We start from the raw sequence: 19,334 nt of genomic DNA on the forward strand, positions 1-19,334 counted from the left end.
CAGATTTTTAGACGTTTGGATATAATCCAATGCAATAACTCTGGAGTTTTTCATTTTCCTGACAGACTTTAACCTTCTCTGAATGTGTCTTGATGACTTCATGTTATCCTTTGAGCTGCTCACTTTCGTGATCACAGTTTGATTGTCGCAGTTCATAAAGACACCCAGTACAGGTTTCTCAACAACCGGCAAGTCATTTAAGAGCCGACGAAGCCAATCTGCTTCGACCGTAGCTGTATCTAGTGCTGTGAGTTCTGCTTCCATTGTTTACCTCGTTAAGATGATCTGCTTGCAAGACTTCCAAGAAACAACGCCACCTCCATGAGTGAATACATATCCACTCGTGGCCTTTATCACATCAGCATCTGAGATCTAGTTTGAGTCACTATACCCTTCAAGCACCTTTGGGTGCCCGGTGTAGTGAATTCCATAATTTGCAGTGCCTTTCAAATAACGCAAAACTCTCTCTAGAGCTTTCCAATGCACATCTCCTGGTTTTGAAACAAACCGACTCAGTTTGCTAACAGCAAAAGAGATGTCAGGTCTTGTAGCACTGGCTAAGTACATAAGCGGGCCAATAATCTGAGAATACTTCAATTGGTCTCTAGCAATTCTTTGATTCTTTCGAAGCAACACACTAACATCATATGGTGTTGGAGAGGGCTTGCAGTCACTGTAGCCAAAGCGACTCAAGATCTTTTCCACATAGTGAGATTGAAGCAATGTAATCCCACCATCATCATATCTCAACAACTTGATGTTCAGAATGACATCAGCCACTCCTAAATCCTTCATCTCAAAACAACGAGATATGAAATTTTTGACCTCCTTAATAACATTTAGATTTGTTCCGAAAATCAGTATGTCATCAACATACAAGTAAAGGATAACTCCCTCGCCCCCACCATGGCGATATTACACACATTTGTCAGCTTCGTTTACAACAAAGCCTGCAGCTGTTAAAGTTCTTTCAAACTTCTCATGCCACTGTTTGGGTGCTTGCTTGAGTCCAGACAAAGACTTTAGCAACTTGCACACTTTTCCTTCCTGACCATCTAGTACAAACCCATCTGGTTGTTCCATATAAATTTCCTCGTCCAACTCTCCATTTAGGAAAGCAGTCTTAACATCCATTTGATGAACGAGAAGACCATGTGAGGTAGCTAGTGAAAGTAGAACTCGAATAGTGGTCAGTCGAGCCACAGGTGAGTAAGTATCAAAGAAGTCTTCACCTTCCTTTTGGGTATAACCCTTAGCCACGAGCCGAGCCTTGTACTTTTCAATAGTACCATCAGGCCTAAGCTTCTTGTTGAATACCCATTTGCATCCTATAGGTTTGCACCCATAAGGACGATCAGTTATCTCCCAAGTTTCATTCGCCAAGATGGAATCCATCTCGCTACGAACCGCCTCCTTCTAGTAGTCAGCATCTTCAGATGCACAAGCCTCTGAAATAGAACTGGGAGTGTCATCTATGAGGTACACAAGAAAATCATCACCAAAGGACTTTGCAGTCCTCTGTCTCTTGCTCCTAATAGGAACTTCATTGTTTTCCTCCACAAGACTTTCAAAGTGTTCCATCAAAATTGTAGGTTCGGTAATTGTAACTGGTTCCTGATTCGATGAACTAGGCATCTCCTAATTAGATGAGGTAGCCATATCCTTCATGGGAAAGATATCTTCAAAGAAAGTCGCATCATTCGACCCCATGATCGTACCGACATGCATGTCAGGTACCTCAGATTTTACAACCAAGAATCTATAGTCAATGCTATGAAAAGCATATCCCAGGAAAACACAATCCATAGTCTTTGGTCCAAGCTTCCGCTTCTTTGGAATCGGAACATTGACTTTTGCCAAACAACCCCATGTTCGTAGATAAGAGAGTTTTAACCTTTTCTTATCCCATTCCTCGAATGGAGTTATCTCTTTGTTCTTTGTGGGAACTCGGTTTAGGACATGACATGCCGTCAATATCGCCTCCCCCCACCATGCCTTGGAGAGACCCGATGTGTCTAACATGGCATTAACCAAATCAGTTAGAGTACGGTTCTTTCTTTCGGCTACCCCATTTGACTAAGGTGAATAGGGAGGCATCCTCTCATGGATTATACCATGTTCCGCACAAAAAGCATCAAATTCATTGGAAAAATACTCTCCACCATGGTTGGACCTAAACCTCTTGATTTTCCGATCAAGTTGGTTTTCCACTTCAGATTTATAGATCTTGAAAAAGTTCAAAGCCTCATCCTTAGATTTCAGAAGATACACATGGCAGTATCTAGTGGAGTCATCAATTAACGTCATGAAATATTTCTTTCCACCTTTTGTCAAAACACCATTCATTTCACATAGATCTGAATGTATGAGCTCTAGTGGTGCAAGATTTCTCGTTTCTGCAGTCGTGTGAGACTTACGAGGTTGCTTAGCTTGCACACACACTTGACACTTAGATCCCCTGACAGTGGTGAAACTAGGGATTAAGTTCAACTTCGCTAGTCGCAACATGCAACCAAAGTTAACATGACAAAGACGTGAATGCCACACATTTGAGTCACTATTGTTGCAAACATGATTAACAACTTTATTGAAAACATCTGATAAGGATAAACGAAACAGGCCTCCTGACTCATAGCCTTTACCAACAAAGGTTCCATACTTGGATATTACAAATTTGTTCGACTCAAAGACAAGCTTGTAGTCATCTCTACACAGAAGGGATACACTAACAAAATTTTTATTGATGGAGGGGACATAATGCACGTTCTTCAGCCGCACGATCTTCCCCGAAGTAAACTTCAGATCGACAGTGCCAACACCACGAACAGAAGCACTTGAACCGTTGCCCATCAGCACGGTTGAAGTCCCTGCGGTCTGATAAGACGAAAACATGGAAATATCACCGCATACATGCACATTAGCACCCGTGTCAATCAACCAATCAGGAGAATGACATACTAAAAGAATAGTGGGAAATATACCATACCCATTATCCTTCATATCAATGTCTCCAATGACAACATTAGCGGTCTTGCCGCCTTTCCCAGGATGACGCTTGTCATAGCGATTAGGGAAACTAGGAGCCCAATGATCAGGATCCCCACACACATGACAGACACCTTTCTTCTTGTCATTCTTCTTCCTGAAGTTCTTGTGCTGGACAACCTTGTTCTTCCCATCAAACTTTGCTTTACCATCAAACTTGCCCTTGTTCTTGAACTTGTGGGACTGGAAGTTCTGCTTCTGTACCACATTGGCACTAGATCCTTCCTCAATACCTCGAGCACGTGTGTCCTTTGCTCTCGCCTTTTCTTCCACATCAAGAGTGACAATGAGATCCGGGACGGAAAACTCCTGCCTCTTATGCTTTAGCAAGGTAGCAAAGTTCCTCCATGAAGGAGGAAGCTTAGTGATGATACCTCCGGCAACAAACTTGTCCGGTAGCATACAACCGAAGTGCTCAAGTTCTCTAGCAAATGATTGTATCTCATGAGCTTGCTCAACCACAGAGCGCTCTTCAGTCATCCTGTAATCATAGAATTGCTCATGATGTATAGCTCAGTGCCAGCATCCGAGACCCCAAACTTGGCCTCGAGTGCATCCCACATATCTTTTCCATTATCAATTGACGCATAAGCATCAACTATGTTCTCACCAAGAACACTCAAGAGAGCAGCCTTAAACAGAGTATCCATTTTCTGAAAGGCTTGTGCCTGTTGGCATCAAGCTCTCCTTCAGGTTTGCCAAGAGTGACGTCGTAGCAACTCATGGTTTGAAACCATAAGACTGCTCTCACACGCCACCTCTTATAGTGGATACCCTCAAACATAGGAGGTCTCATGGAAGCAGCAAAACCACTTGGGGTAAATTGCCTATAATAAGGTTTTTGGATTGTTGGAACTATGAGCAATTTACCAAATGATTTTATTAACAGAGATATTAGATAAAGCATGACTAATATAGCCGCAATGAAGCAAGTCATGCAACCTGACGGAGAAAAAGTAAATAGCATTTGCATATATGAACTTGAACTGAACACATCTAGGACAAACACTAGATCATGTTGCATATATGGAGTAGAACCTAACACATGTAGGGCAAGTACTAGTACGAGAAACTGTGGCAGGACATCTAAGAAGAAGAACACATACGGGACAGCAGCAGCAGAAGCACTAGACTTGGGGTCGACATCCTCTCCAGCCATGTCGTTGCTGAGGTAGTCGACGTCGGGGAAGTAGTCGTCGGAGTCCGTGATGAAGAAGCCAGTAGTCGCGCAGAGCGCTCCCCAAAAACCTTATCACCCTTCTCCCGTACAGGACTCAAAGAGGTGCGGTTTCGGAGGCCTACTGTCTCGACCTGCGGTGCACGCCGCAAGCCGGGATGAGGAAGACAACAGCAGCTCAGAGATTGGAACCGGTGGCGAGAGGAAGAAGAAGTTCTGGTGCGTCTCTCTGAGAGGAGCGACCTCCCTTTTATAGGCGCAAGAGAAGGAGGCGAGAGGCTGCGCCGGGAGGCAAAACGAACAGCCAGCAGCTGAAGGGCTGCACCGTTCGCATTCGAACTCCACTTTCACAAAAATCTTTTCAGCTTCCGTGTGACCTTTCGTATACCCGTAGTGCGTGGCAAAAATTTAGATATCGGCTCGGCTCATACCCGCAACCCGCGTCGCGTCGCGTCGTGGCGAGGCGAGGCGTGGCGTGGCGAGGCGGGCGGCGGAGGAGGAGCGCGCGTGGATATCCCTCTTGTTCTCATGCTCGTACAAGTGGGGAAATAACCTCCCTTATAAGGAGGTCCAACTCCCACTAAACTAGCAATGTAGGACTAAACTTTAGTAGTATCCCTTACCTTGCACAAATGGGCTAAGTGGGCTCTAGAATTTATTAGGAATTTCTGAAATAGTTATTGGGCTGCCCAAAATAGACTAAATTCCAGCAGGCTCTTTAGTGTGTCTTTGCTGCGCAAGCCGAGCTGCTACGCTCTTAGCTGCAAGGCACGCCTTCCTTATAGATGGTGAAGGCGATTCAATCTCCACGTGATGTGGTTAATTCAATGCATGGATGGTTGTTGCAGGCTGGGAGCCTTCTGGAGCGTGCAGATGTTGCTCTAAGCAGACTATCTCCTGCGACGGTTGAGGCACCACTCCCTCCTATGTCCCCTCCTCTACCTAAGATGGTTGTTGACTTCGAGGGCGACAAAGATGTGGATCTCTACGGATGCTTTACTGCTCGTGCTTCGAGCTTCTCGCCCCATGTTGGTGTTGGGGAACGTAGTAATTTCAAAAATTTCCTACGCACACGCAAGATCATGGTGATGCATAGCAACGAGAGGGGAGAGTGTGATCTACATACCCTTGTAGACCGACAACGGAAGCGTTAGCACAACGCGGTTGATGTAGTCGTACGTCTTCATGGCCCGACCGATCAAGCACCGAAACTACGGCACCTCCGAGTTTTAGCACATGTTCAGCTCGATGACGATCCCCGGACTCCGATCCAGCAAAGTGTCGGGGAAGAGTTCCGTCAGCACGACGGCGTGGTGACGATCTTGATGTTCTACCGTCGCAGGGCTTCGCCTAAGCACCACTACAATATTATCGAGGATTATGGTGGAAGGGGGCACCGCACACGGCTAAGAATATGATCACGTGGATCAACTTGTGTGTCTATGGGGTGCCCCCTGCCCCGTATATAAAGGAGTGGAGGAGGGGAGGGGCCGGCCTCTCTATGGCGCGCCCTAGGGGAGTCCTACTCCCATCCGGGAGTAGGATTCCCCCTTTCCTAGTCCAACTAGGAGCCCTTCCATGTAGTAAGAGTAGGAGACAAGGAAGGGGAAGAGGGAAGAGAAGGAAGGAGGGGGCGCAGCCCCTCCCCCCTAGTCCAATTCGGACTAGGCCTTGGGGGGGCGCGCGGCTGCCTCTCCTCTCCCCTAAAGCCTAATAAGGCCCATATACTTCTTCTCCCGTATTCCCGTAACTCCCCGGTACTCCGAAAAATACCCGAACCACTCGGAACCTTTCGATGTCCGAATATAGTCGTCCAATATATCGATCTTTACGTTCTCGACCATTTCGAGACTCCTCGTCATGTCCCCGATCTCATCCGGGACTCCGAACTCCTTCGGTACATCAAAACTCATAAACTCATAATATAACTATCATCGAAACCTTAAGCGTGCGGACCCTACGGTTCGAGAACAATGTAGACATGACCGGAGACACTCTCCGGTCAATAACCAATAGCGGAACCTGGATGCTCATATTGGCTCCTACATATTCTACGAAGATCTTTATCGGTCAGACCGCATAACAACATACGTTGTTCCCTTTGTCATCGGTATGTTACTTGCCCGAGATTCGATCGTCGGTATCTCAATACCTAGTTCAATCTCGTTACCGGCAAGTCTCTTTACTCGTTTCGTAATACATCATCTCGCAACTAACTCATTAGTTGCAATGCTTGCAAGGCTTAGGTGATGTGCATTACCGAGAGGGCCCAGAGATACCTCTCCGACAATCGGACTGACAAATCCTAATCTCGAAATACGCCAACCCAACATGTACCTTTAGAGACACCTGTAGAGCTCCTTTATAATCACCCAGTTACGTTGTGACGTCTGGTAGCACACAAAGTGTTCCTCCGGTAAACGGGAGTTGCATAATCTCATAGTCATAGGAACATGTATAAGTCATGAAGAAAGCAATAGCAACATACTAAACGATCGAGTGCTAAGCTAACGGAATGGGTCAAGTCAATCACATCATTCTCCTAATGATGTGATCCCGTTAATCAAATAACAACTCTTTGTCTATGGTTAAGAAACATAACCATCTTTGATTAACGAGCTAGTCAAGTAGAGGCATACTAGTGACACTCTGTTTGTCTATGTATTCACACATGTATTATGTTTTCGGTTAATACAATTCTAGCATGAATAATAAACATTTATCATGAAATAAGGAAATAAATAATAACTTTATTATTGCCTCTAGGGCATATTTCCTTCAGTCTCCCACTTGCACTAGAGTCAATAATCTAGTTCACATTGCCATGTGATTTAACACCAATAGTTCACATCATTATGTGACCAACACTCAAAGGGTTTACTAGAGTCAATAATCTAGTTCACATCGCTATGTGATTAACACCCAAAGAGTACTAAGGTGTGATCATGTTTTGCCTGTGAGAGAAGTTTAGTCAACGGGTCTGCCATATTCAGATCCATATGTATTTTGCAAATTTCTATGTCAACAATGCTCTGCACGGAGCTACTCTAGCTAATTGCTCCCACTTTCAATATGCATCCAGATTGAGACTAAGAGTCATCCGGATCAGTGCCAAAACTTGTATCGACGTAACCCTTTTACGACGAACCTTTTGTCACCTCCATAATCGAGAAACATATCCTTATTTCACTAAGGATAATTTTGACCGCTGTCCAGTGATCTACTCCTAGATCACTATTGTACTCCGTTGCTTAACACAGTGTAGGGTATACAATAGATCTGGTACACAGCATGGCATACTTTATAGAACCTATGGCTGAGGCATAGGGAATGACTTTCATTCTCTTTCTATCTTCTGCCGTGGTCGGGCTTTGAGTCTTACTCAATTTCACACCTTGTAACACAGCCAAGAACTCTTTTCTTTGACTGTTCCATTTGGAACTACTTCAAAATATTGTCAAGGTATGTACTCATTGAAAAAACTTATCAAGTGTCTTGATCTATCTCTATAGATCTTGATGCTTAATATGTAAGCAGCTTCGCCTAGGTCTTTCTTTGAAAAACTTCTTTCAAACACTCCTTTATGCTTTGCAGAATAATTCTACATTATTTCCAATCAATAATATGTCATTCACATATACTTGTCAGAAATGCTGTAGTGCTCCCACTCACTTTCTTGTAAATACAAGCTTCACCACAAGTCTGTATAAAACTATATACTTTGATCATCTCATCAAAGCGCATATTCCAACTCCGAGATGCTTGCACCAGTCCACAGATGGATCGCTGGAGATTGCATATTTTGTTAACATTTTTAGGATTGACAAAACCTTCTGGTTGCATCATATACAACTCTTCTTTAAGAAATCCATTAAGGAACGCAAATTTGTTTATCCATTTGCCAGATTTCATAAAATGCGGCAATTGCTAACATGATTCGGACAGACTTAAGCATAGATACGAGTGAGAAACTCTCATCGTAGTCAACATCTTGAACTTGTCGAAAACCTTTTTGCGACAATTCTAGCTTTCTAGATAGTAACACTACTACCAGCGTCCGTCTTCCTCTTGAAGATCCATTTATTTTCAATTGCTTGCCGATCATCGGGCAAGTCAACCAAAGTCCATACTTTGTTTTCATACATGGATCCCATCTCAGATTTCATGGCTTCAAGCCATTTTGCGGAATCTGGGCTCACCATCGCTTCTTCATAGTTCGTAGGTTCATCATGATCTAGTAGCATGATTTCCAGAACAGGATTACCGTACCACTCTGGTGCGGATCTTACTCTGGTTGATCTACGAGGTTCAGTAATAATTTGATCTGAAGTTTCATGATCATCATCATTAACTTCCTCACTAATTGGTGTAGGTGTCACAGAAACCGTTTTCTGTGATGAACTACTTTCCAATAAGGGAGCAGGTACAGTTACCTCATCAAGTTCTACTTTCCTCCCACTCACTCTTTCGAGAGAAACTCCTTCTCTAGAAAGGATCCATTCTTAGCAATGAATTTCTTGCCTTCGGATCTGTGATAGAAGGTGTACCCAACTGTCTTCTTTGGGTATCCTATGAAGACACATTTCTCCGATTTGGGTTTGAGCTTATCAGGATGAAACTTTTTCTTATAAGCATTGCAACCCCAAACTTTAAGAAACGACAACTTTGGTTTCTTGCTAAACCACAGTTCATACAGTGTCGTCTCAAAGGATTTAGATGGTGCCCCTTTTTTCGTGAATGCAGCTGTCTCTAATGCATGATCCCAAAATGATATTAGTAAATCGGTAAGAAACATCATAGATTGTACTATATCCAATAAAGTACGGTTATGACGTTCGGACACACCATTATGTTGCGGTGTTCCATGTGGCATGAGTTTGTGAAACTATTCCACATTGTTTTAATTGAAGACCAAACTCGTAACTCAAATATTCGTCTCTGTGATCAGATCGTAGAAACTTTATTTTCTTGTCACGATGATTTTCCACTTCACTCTGAAATACTTTGAACTTTTCAGACTTATGTTTCATCAAGTAGATATACTCATATCTGCTTAAATCATCTGTGAAGGTCAGAAAATAATGATACCTGTCGCGAGCCTCAATATTCATCGGACCACATACATCAGTATGTATGATTTCCAACAAATCTATTGCTCGCTCCATTGTTCCGAAAAACGGAGTCTTAGTCATCTTGCCCATGAGGCATGGTTCGCAAGCATCAACTGATTCATAATCAAGTGATTCCAAAAGCCCATCAGTATAGAGTTTCTTCATGTGCTTTACACCGATATGACCTAAACGGCAGTGCCACAAATAAGTTGCACTATCATTATTAACTTTGCATTTTTTGGCTTCAATATTATGAATATGTGTAACACTATGATCGAGATCCAACGAACTATTTTCATTGGGTGTATGACCATCGAAGGTTTTATTCATGTAAACAGAACAACAATTATTCTCCGACTTTAATGAATAACCGTATTGCAATAAACATGATCAAATCATATTCATGCTCAACGCAAACACCGAATAACACTTATTTAGTTTCAACACTAATCCCGAAAGTATAGGGAGTGTGCGATGATGATCATATCAATCTTGGAACTACTTCCAACACACATCGTCACCTCACCCTTTAGTAGTTTCTGTTTATTCTGTAACTCCCGTTTTGAGTTACTACTCTTAGCAACTGAACTAGTATCAAATGCCGAGGGGTTGCTATAAACACTAGTAAAGTACACATCAATAACACGTATATCCAATATACCTTTGTTTACCTTGCCATCCTTCTTATCCGCCAAATACTTGGGGCAGTTCCACTTCCAGTGACCAGTCCCTTTGCAGTAGAAGCACTTAGTCTCAGGCTTAGGATCAGACTTGGGCTTCTTTACTTGAGCAGCAACTTGCTTGCCGTTCTTCTTGAAGTTCCCCTTCTTCCCTTTGCCCTTTTCTTGAAACTAGTGGTCTTGTCAACCATCAACACTTGATGTTTTTCTTGATTTCTACCTTCGTTGATTTCAGCATCACGAAGAGCTTGGGAGTTGTTTCCGTTATCCCTTGCATATTATAGTTCATCATGAAGTTTTACTAACTTGGTGATGGTGACTAGAGAATTCTGTCAATCACTATCTTATCTGGAAGATTAACTCCCACTTGATTCAAGCGATTGTAGTATCCAGACAATCTGAGCACATGCTCACTAGTTGAGCGATTCTCCTCCATCTTTTAGCTATAGAACTTGTTGGATACTTCATATCTCTCAACTCGGGTATTTGCTTGAAATATTAACTTCAACTCCTGGAACATCTCATATGGTCCATGACGTTCAAAATGTCTTTGAAGTCCCGATTCTAAGCCATTAAGCATGGTGCACTAAACTATCAAGTAGTCATCATATTGAGCTAGCCAAACGTTCATAACGTCTGCATCTGCTCCTGCAATAGGTCTGTCACCTAGCGGTGCATCAAGGACATAATTCTTCTGTGCAGCAATGAGGATAAACCTTAGATAACGGATCCAATCCGCATCATTGCTACTAATATCTTTCAAGACAATTTTCTCTAGGAACATATCAAAATAAACATTTGAAAGCAACAACGCGAGCTATTGATCTACAACATAATTTGCAAAATACTACCAGGACTAAGTTCATAATAAATTCAAGTTCAATTAATCATATTACTTAAGAACTCCCACTTAGATAGACATCCCTCTAATCCTCTAAGTGATCACGTGATCCAAATCAACTAAACCATGTCCGATCATCACGTGAGATGGAGCAGTTTCATTGGTGAACATCACTATGTTGATCATATCTACTATATGATTCACGCTCGACCTTTCGGTCTCCGTGTTCCGAGGCCATATCTGTATATGCTTGGCTCGTCAAGTATAACCTGAGTATTCCGCGTGTGCAACTTTTTTGCACCCGTTGTATTTGAACGTAGAGCCTATCACACCCGATCATCACGTGGTGTCTCAGCAGAAGAACTTTCGCAACGGTGCATACTCAGGGAGAACACTTCTTGATAATTAGTGAGAGATCATATTAAAATGCCACCGTCAAACAAAGCAAGATAAGATGCATAAAAGATAAACATCACATGCAACCAATATAAGTGATATGATATGGCCGCCATCATCTTGTGCTTGTGATCTCCATCTTCGAAGCATCGTCATGATCACCATCGTCACCGGCACGACACCTTGATCACCATCATAGTATCGTTGCCGTCTCGCCAATCTTATGCTTCCACGACTATCGCTACCGCTTAGTGATAAAGTAAAGCATTACAGCGTGATTGCATTGCATACAATAAAGCAACAACCATATGGCTCCTGCCAGTTGCCGATAACTTGGTTACAAAACATGATCATCTCATACAATAAAATTTAGCATCATGTCTTGACCATATCACATCACAACATGCCCTGCAAAAACAAGTTAGACGTCCTCTACTTTGTTGTTGCAAGTTTTACGTGGCTGCTACGGGCTTAAGTAAGAACCAATCTTACCTACGCATCAAAACCACAATGATAGTTTGTCAAGTTGGTGCTGTTTTAACCTTCGCAAGGACCGGGCGTAGCCACACTCGGTTCAACTAAAGTTGGAGAAACTGACACCCGCTAGCCACCTTTGTGCAAAGCACGTCGGGAGAACCGGTCTCGCGTAAGCATACGCGTAATGTCGGTCCGGACCGCTTCGTCCAACAATACCGCCGAACCAAAGTATGACATGCTGGTAAGCAGTATGACTTATATCGCTCACAACTCACTTGTGTTCTACTCGTGCATATAACATCAACACATAAAACCTAGGCTTTGATACCACTGTTGGGGAACGTAGTAATTTCAAAAATTTCCTACGCACACGCAAGATCATGGTGATGCATAGCAACGAGAGGGGAGAGTGTGATCTACGTACCCTTGTAGACCGACAGCGGAAGCGTTAGCACAACGCGGTTGATGTAGTCGTACGTCTTCACGGCCCGACCGATCAAGCACCGAAACTACGGCACCTCCGAGTTTTAGCACACGTTCAGCTCGATGACGATCCCCGGACTCCGATCCAGCAAAGTGTCGGGGAAGAGTTCCGTCAGCACGACGGCGTGGTGACGATCTTGATGTTCTACCGTCGCAGGGCTTCGCCTAAGCACCGCTACAATATTATCGAGGATTATGGTGGAAGGGGGCACCGCACACGGCTAAGAAAACGATCACGTGGATCAACTTGTGTGTCTATGGGGTGCCCCCCTGCCCCTGTATATAAAGGAGTGGAGGAGGGGAGGGCCGGCCCTCTCTATGGCGCGCCCTAGGGGAGTCCTACTCCCATCGGGAGTAGGATTCCCCCTTTCCTAGTCCAACTAGGAGTCCTTCCATGTAGTAAGAGTAGGAGACAAGGAAGGGGAAGAGGGAAGAGAAGGAAGGAGGGGGCGCAGCCCCTCCCCCTAGTCCAATTCGGACTAGGCCTTGGGGGGGCGCGCGGCCTGCCTCTCCCTCTCCCCTAAAGCCTAATAAGGCCCATATACTTCTTCTCCCGTATTCCCGTAACTCCCCGGTACTTCGAAAAATACCCGAACCACTCGGAACCTTTCCGATGTCCGAATATAGTCGTCCAATATATCGATCTTTACGTCTCGACCATTTCGAGACTCCTCGTCATGTCCCCGATCTCATCCGGGACTCCGAACTCCTTCGGTACATCAAAACTCATAAACTCATAATATAACTGTCATCGAAACCTTAAGTGCGGACCCTACGGGTTCGAGAACAATGTAGGCATGACCGAGACACGTCTCCGGTCAATAACCAATAGCGGAACCTGGATGCTCATATTGGCTCCTACATATTCTACGAAGATCTTTATCGGTCAGACCGCATAACAACATACGTTGTTCCCTTGGTCATCGGTATGTTACTTGCCCGCGGATTCGATCGTCGGTATCTCAATACCTAGTTCAATATCGTTACCGGCAAGTCTCTTTACTCGTTTCGTAATACATCATCTCGCAACTAACTCATTAGTTGCAATGCTTGCAAGGCTTATGCGATGTGCATTACCGAGAAGGCCCAGAGATACCTCTCCGACAATTAGAGTGACAAATCCTAATCTCGAAATACGCCAACCCAACATGTACCTTTAGAGACACCTGTAGAGCTCCTTTATAATCACCCAGTTACGTTGTGACGTTTGGTAGCACACAAAGTGTTCCTCCGGTAAACGGGAGTTGCATAATCTCATAGTCATAGGAACATGTATAAGTCATGAAGAAAGCAATAGCAACATACTAAACGATCGAGTGCTAAGCTAACGGAATGGGTCAAGTCAATCACATCATTCTCCTAATGATGTGATCCCGTTAATCAAATAACAACTCTTTGTCTATGGTTAGGAAACATAACCATCTTTGATTAACGAGCTAGTCAAGAGCTAGTCAAGTAGAGGCATACTAGTGACCCTCTGTTTGTCTATGTATTCACACATGCATTATGTTTCCGGTTAATACAATTCTAGCATGAATAATAAACATTTATCAGGAAATAAGGAAATAAATAATAACTTTATTATTGCCTCTAGGGCATATTTCCTTCAGTTGGGTCTAGTTCGGCGCCCTATGTGTTGCCGAACTCCGAGGGTGAGGCCCCCGCCGAGGTTGTGTCTCTGATGTTGTAGGTCATGCCCGAGCTGCAGATGTTGTGTGGCGAACCTATTTCGCCTTTATCGATGAGCAGCTCAAGTTGGACTCTTTCCAGGCTTCGGAGGTGGACCTGGTGTCCTCACCACCCCATGCGGAGCCTTGTCGGACGTCAAACATCCCACCTCTTTGTGTCATGGAGCGTGGAGTTTTAGATGCTGCCGCCATTCCCTCATCTTTGACCATCGGGCACGTGATGTCTGTGAGTGGAATGACCACTGAGCCACTTGTGTTGGCACCTACTCCAAATTCAAATGCTCTCTTCGCGAAGGAATTTTATGAATTTCTAGCCAACATGAAGGTTGCTAGACCTGGTTTGGGTAGGTCAATTGATTGCCTCCTGATGGGGACACCATTAAGGGGCAAACAAAAGAAGGTGGGTAAAGGCAAGAGTGTCGCCAAAGACAAGACGTCTCTGGCTGCTTGATTGGGTTGTCATTGTGGATTGGGAGGTGCCTTAGGATTTGTGGATATTGTGTATTCGGAGAGTGTGATGGGCTGCCTGTGTGGTTGTGGGGCTTCATGTCGTGTGAGTAGTTCATCTGTGCTCCGTTTGTATTGGTTTTCATCCGGTTTTTCGTTAATTAATTGGACAACTATTTTCTTCTTAATTAGTTAACGAAACAGAACTTTTGCCTCCGTTAAAAAAAAGCACACATGCTTATCTATTTGTATTCACATATTTTGTAATTACAAATTTATCTTTTTGCCAACAATATGACAAAAGTCATTCGTCATGAATTTTTTTTTAACACAGTACAGATGCAAGTACTCATATATACGCGCATACATGCACCCGTATAAACGCACACACGCACACCCTATCTCTATGAGCACCTCCAAAAGACTGAGCCGGCATGTCATCTTGAGATTTTACGAAGTCACCGTAGGCGCCTCGTAGTCGACGGGAACGTCTCCTTCCACTGAACGCGTATCGTCGAAAATCCTGAAATAAATTTAGAATAAATGCGAGCACCAGGATTTGAACATTGGTGGGGTGAGGATACCACAATCCAACCACATTTTATCATAATATACTTTACATTGTATTAATAACACACTAAAAATGTTTTTTGCAAAAAAATTTGAAATACATTTGACTTCTTTTTACTATTTTAATTTATTTGTGTTTGCTAAATCGGGCACATGTGCACCCAGTTCTAAAAATCCACGCCGACAGCTCCCTTATCCTCTTCCTTCTTCCCTTGGCGACGGGCGGCCTCTCCGCCAAACATCCTCCCGCCCAAGCGCATCACCTGCAGAGAGCTTCTTCCTCCCCTAGTCGCGGCTGCCCTCCTCCGCGACCGTGGCACCGATCGATTCTTCATTCTTCCAGCTCCAGGTGACGAATTGATCATAGCTTTGCTTGGATTATTAAGGATGATCTGTTCTGTTGTGGCCGTTCGTTCCGTTCTAATCCGAATCTCCCCTTGTTACCCGAACCATGCAGTTGTTTCTGCGGATTCGTTCGAAGCGCGAGGCAGCGAGCATGGAGGGGCTGACGGAGAGCGAGGTCGCCGGCTTCGCGGTGGGCGCCTTTCTGCTCGGCGCCAGCATCGCCGCGCAGAGGGTCGACGGCTTCGTCGCCGCTTCGCAGAGAAGGTCCCTGCTCCTCCTTGCCCGCTTCTTGCTTCCTTGCTTCTTTGCCCGCTTCATTGTCATATTTACGTCCTGCAGATAGAACATCAACAGCATTGCAGCTGAGAAAAAGTCGAACTACTATGCATTGTTTCGTTAGTATACAAACTACATATAACTTGGCAATGAACTATACATCATCACTTAATCTGTTCTTCCAAGCAGTTCCAAAAAATTACTGACACCTCAGAATATCTGGTAGGAGTAGATAGCCGGAAAATAATTGAAGGCATATGGCACTGTATTTCCTTCAGATCTCAGATAGATGAATCCCCTTTCGACGACAATAGGCTACTGTATCTGTCCTTCTCTCTTTTTGTATGCTGTGCTTTAGAATTATTTGTTTGCTTTCACAACACAACACTTTAGAGCATCTCCAACAGGGGCGCCAAAAGACGCGCGCGCGGTGAACTGTCACTTTAGCGTGCGCGGGGCGTTTTTGCGCGCTCCAACGATGGCGAGAAAGTAGCACGCAGGAAAAGGGGGCAGCTCGCGCTTTAGTTTTGGCGCACCGCTTTCGGCGCGCCTATAAATCGCGGCGCTCGTCACGCGGCCCCCACACTGCCACGCGTGCTCTCCTCACTCCCTCTGCCGCTTCTCTGCCGCTTGCTTGCGCTTGCTCGCCCTGCCACCACCGCGCCGCCGGGGATCGTCTGGCTACCACGGCATCCGCGAGCGCCCCGACGACACCTACTACGCCGAGATCGGGTCCGGCGACGTCCGGCTGGGCCTCGACACGTTCGGGACCGCGCACGAGGCCGCTCGCGCGTACGACGCGGCGGCGTGACGCCTAGAGAGGCCTACATCGTAGATGAACTTCCGCGACGTCTACACGCGCGAGCAGGCGCAGGCCATCGCCCCTCCGCCTCGTCTTATCACGGACCAGGACCGTGCGGAGCAGCGTCGGCGGCAGCGCCGCCTCCTCATCGTCGAGGAGGACGAGCGAGCCATGGCGGAGTGGCGCTGGCGCCACCCGAAGGACGTCGCCAACGAGCGCGCCTACTGGTCGGAAAGGACGGCAAGGCGCCGCGCGGAGCGGGCGGACAGGCGTCGGCGAAAAGCACTGGCGATATCGCAGTGTGATATCGTTGAAGCAGGTGGGGAGTCGATCTTTGGGGATAATTATCTTCGTTGGAAGGACATTTGGCTCGATACCTCGGACAACACCAGCGAGGATGATGCTGATGATGAGGACGACTCGGAGTAGGTTGTAGTTGCACCATAGTTTATCTAGTTGCACCATAGTATATAGTTGCACTGTAGTTTTTATATAGTTGCACCGTAGTTTTATCTATCTATGCTATGAATGAACTGTGTAAAATAGCTATGTATCGTTTTATCTATGAGATGAACTATGTATCGTTTGTATCTAAAAAATATGTATGCAACCTAGTCTAGAGTGTTCGTGCGAGCGCGCGCTAAATTTTAGCGCGGCTCCTGGAGCGAACACTGCCCGCCGCGCCAAATCAGGCGATGGGCGCGCTGCAAAGTATTTTTTAGCGCGCCGCCCGTTGGGCGGCTGTTGGAGATGCTCCATGACATGCTTTAAACTTAAGTAAAGTGAAAACTCCCTGGACCCACGGATTAAACTTAAATAAACAAACTTGCCAACAATTTCTTATCAGAAAATTCATAGTGCAATTAGTATCCTTACTTCACTTAAAAAAATTGCTACTGCATTGCAGCTCTTTAAACATGTGCAAGCGCTGTGGTGATCTTCGGATGGTGGCATGTTCACAATGCAAAGGAGTAGGCTCTGTTAGGAAAGGCGGAACCTTCACATTCGGCGTGCTTGAGGACATCTATGAATCTCTTGGAGCTGAAACCAAGGCAGCTGATTTGGTCCCTTGCTCAAAGTGCCGTTCTAAAGGCCGCCTCCCGTGTGCAGAGTGCGCCAAGGTCAGATGACCATTTGGTAGCGTTTTTGTGATTATTGATCAGAGTATGACCATTTAATAGAGTTTTGTGATTGTTGATATCAGAATAAGATGCCCCATTTTGTAAACGCTGATATGTACGGACTGATCGAACTATGGATGAGTGCTTTTATAATCACTCCGGAAATTCGTAGGGGCACGCACCTGCTGAGCCATGTCCAGTTTTAAGTTTGTAGTTTTCTTGCTCATTTTTACCAAGTTTTTATAGATAAAATTTTAAGATATTTTTTGTTGGTCGTAGGCACAAAAATCATGATTTGTCAGTCATTCGTATCAATTTTGAAGAGTTGAAATTGACATTTATTTTCAAAATTGATCAAAAGTATTCAAAATGGATCATATTTGAAAGCCCTCATCATGAGAAACACAAATATAAAAATAGAACTTAATTTAAACTTTCTATTCAAAAGATATAAACGTTTAAAAAAATTGAAAGCCAGAAGAAAAAACATGTGTGAGGGACTCAGTGCCCACACCACACTTGTGTCCTAAATCCGCTTCCTAATCACTCGGCCGGAACAACGGTAAATGTCCCTAATCCGCACTGGGACGGAGGGAGTAATGACTAAAAGTATTTGATGGACTAGCTGGACAAAAGAAAATTGGATAGAAAATCTCACAAAAATCAAAAACATTCGACAACCGTTTATGTGGATAGTATGACCAAAGTTAGATCCGAACCGCTAGACGCACTCTCCACTTCTTTTCTAGTCCTTTTCCGTCTTTGGGCAAAGTGAACTGACCAATATCTTTCTTAGTCCCTTTTCTTCTTTGGGCAAAGCAAACTCTTTTTCGACCAACTGGCCTAGAGATGATTTTGACGAACGTCACACACACACACACAGAGGACACCGTCAACCAGATAGTAGTCCATGTTATAGTCATGCCCGTTGACAATATAATTGCACGGAGGATCCTATCCTTCAGTTAACCTCGCAAACAATAGGAACCGTAACATCACATTGATGTCGTTAAGAGCCTCGGGCATTGCCAAAGAAAACGTGTCAAATCGAGAGATCCTGTGATGCAACTGCTTCAAGAATGACGGTGGGCTTCTTAACATGGCCATGATATTACCCTTGTAGAGCATATGGATAGTTCTTCAATCTCCAGTACATGCAATCAAGAGATCCGAGCATACATGTCCATCCACTTGCTTCCAAGAGTGCCATGAGCCTTCCAGTGTCTAAGACACTTGGTTCTCTCAAGTATTGATGTCCAAATACCTCGACCACCGCAGTAGCAAATCTGACCATCGCGTATGCGCATGTGCTCTCGGACGCCTGGAGGTATTTGTCCCAGGAATCTGCAGTTATTCCATATGCAAGCATCCGTAATAAAATAGTGCACTTCTGGTAACCAGAGAATCCAATTCTTCCTACGACATCCTTCTTTAAGATGAAGTAGCCATCGTAGTCCCCGACGCCATTGTGAGGGCGATCAAACACATTTTTCCGCATCCAAAAGCGCCGGCGAAAATGGTTTGCGAATTGGGCATCAAGGGCAGAGTAGTCTCCCACCAGCGTCAAATGTTGTTGTGCCCTATTCCGACCACCACTCCGAAGGAAATATGCGCTAGAGGCAATAATAAAGTTGTTATTTATATTTCCTTATATCATGATAAATGTTTATTATTCATGCTAGAATTGTATTGACCGGAAACTTAGTACATGTGTGAATACATTGTTGGAGAACGCAGTAATTTCAAAAAAATTCCTACGCACACGCAAGATCCATCTAGGTGATGCATAGCAACGAGAGGGAAGAGTGTTGTCCATGTACCCTCGTAGACCGTAAGCGGAAGCGTTATGACAACGCGGTTGATGTAGTCGAATGT

General features: G+C 44.6%; 1 protein-coding gene and 1 pseudogene across 1 annotated transcript; both read left to right on the forward strand.

Moving 5' to 3' along the window:
- LOC125547865 overlaps window positions 1–13,900 on the forward strand; it is a 38,749-nt pseudogene extending 24,849 nt beyond the window's left edge.
- Window positions 13,901–15,058: 1,158 nt separating this feature from the next.
- Window positions 15,059–17,624, forward strand: LOC125542665. Its single transcript, XM_048705797.1, has 3 exons — window positions 15,059–15,264; window positions 15,373–15,524; window positions 17,246–17,624. The coding sequence occupies exons 2-3, from the start codon at window positions 15,412–15,414 to the stop codon at window positions 17,466–17,468; spliced, it is 336 nt and encodes a 111-aa protein (XP_048561754.1). The 5' UTR covers window positions 15,059–15,264; window positions 15,373–15,411; the 3' UTR covers window positions 17,469–17,624.
- The last annotated feature ends 1,710 nt before the right edge of the window (window positions 17,625–19,334 follow it).

This window comes from Triticum urartu, chromosome 3 (genome assembly GCF_003073215.2).
Source record: "Triticum urartu cultivar G1812 chromosome 3, Tu2.1, whole genome shotgun sequence".
NCBI lineage: Eukaryota > Viridiplantae > Streptophyta > Magnoliopsida > Poales > Poaceae > Triticum > Triticum urartu.

Coding starts and splice junctions, on each gene's coding strand:
- LOC125542665 (XM_048705797.1), top strand. CDS start 15,412: ATGGAGGGGCTGACGGAGAGCGAGGTCGCCGGCTTCGCGGTGGGCGCC. Junction 15,525..17,245: donor GTCGCCGCTTCGCAGAGAAG/GTCCCTGCTCCT, acceptor ACTGCATTGCAG/CTCTTTAAACATGTGCAAGC.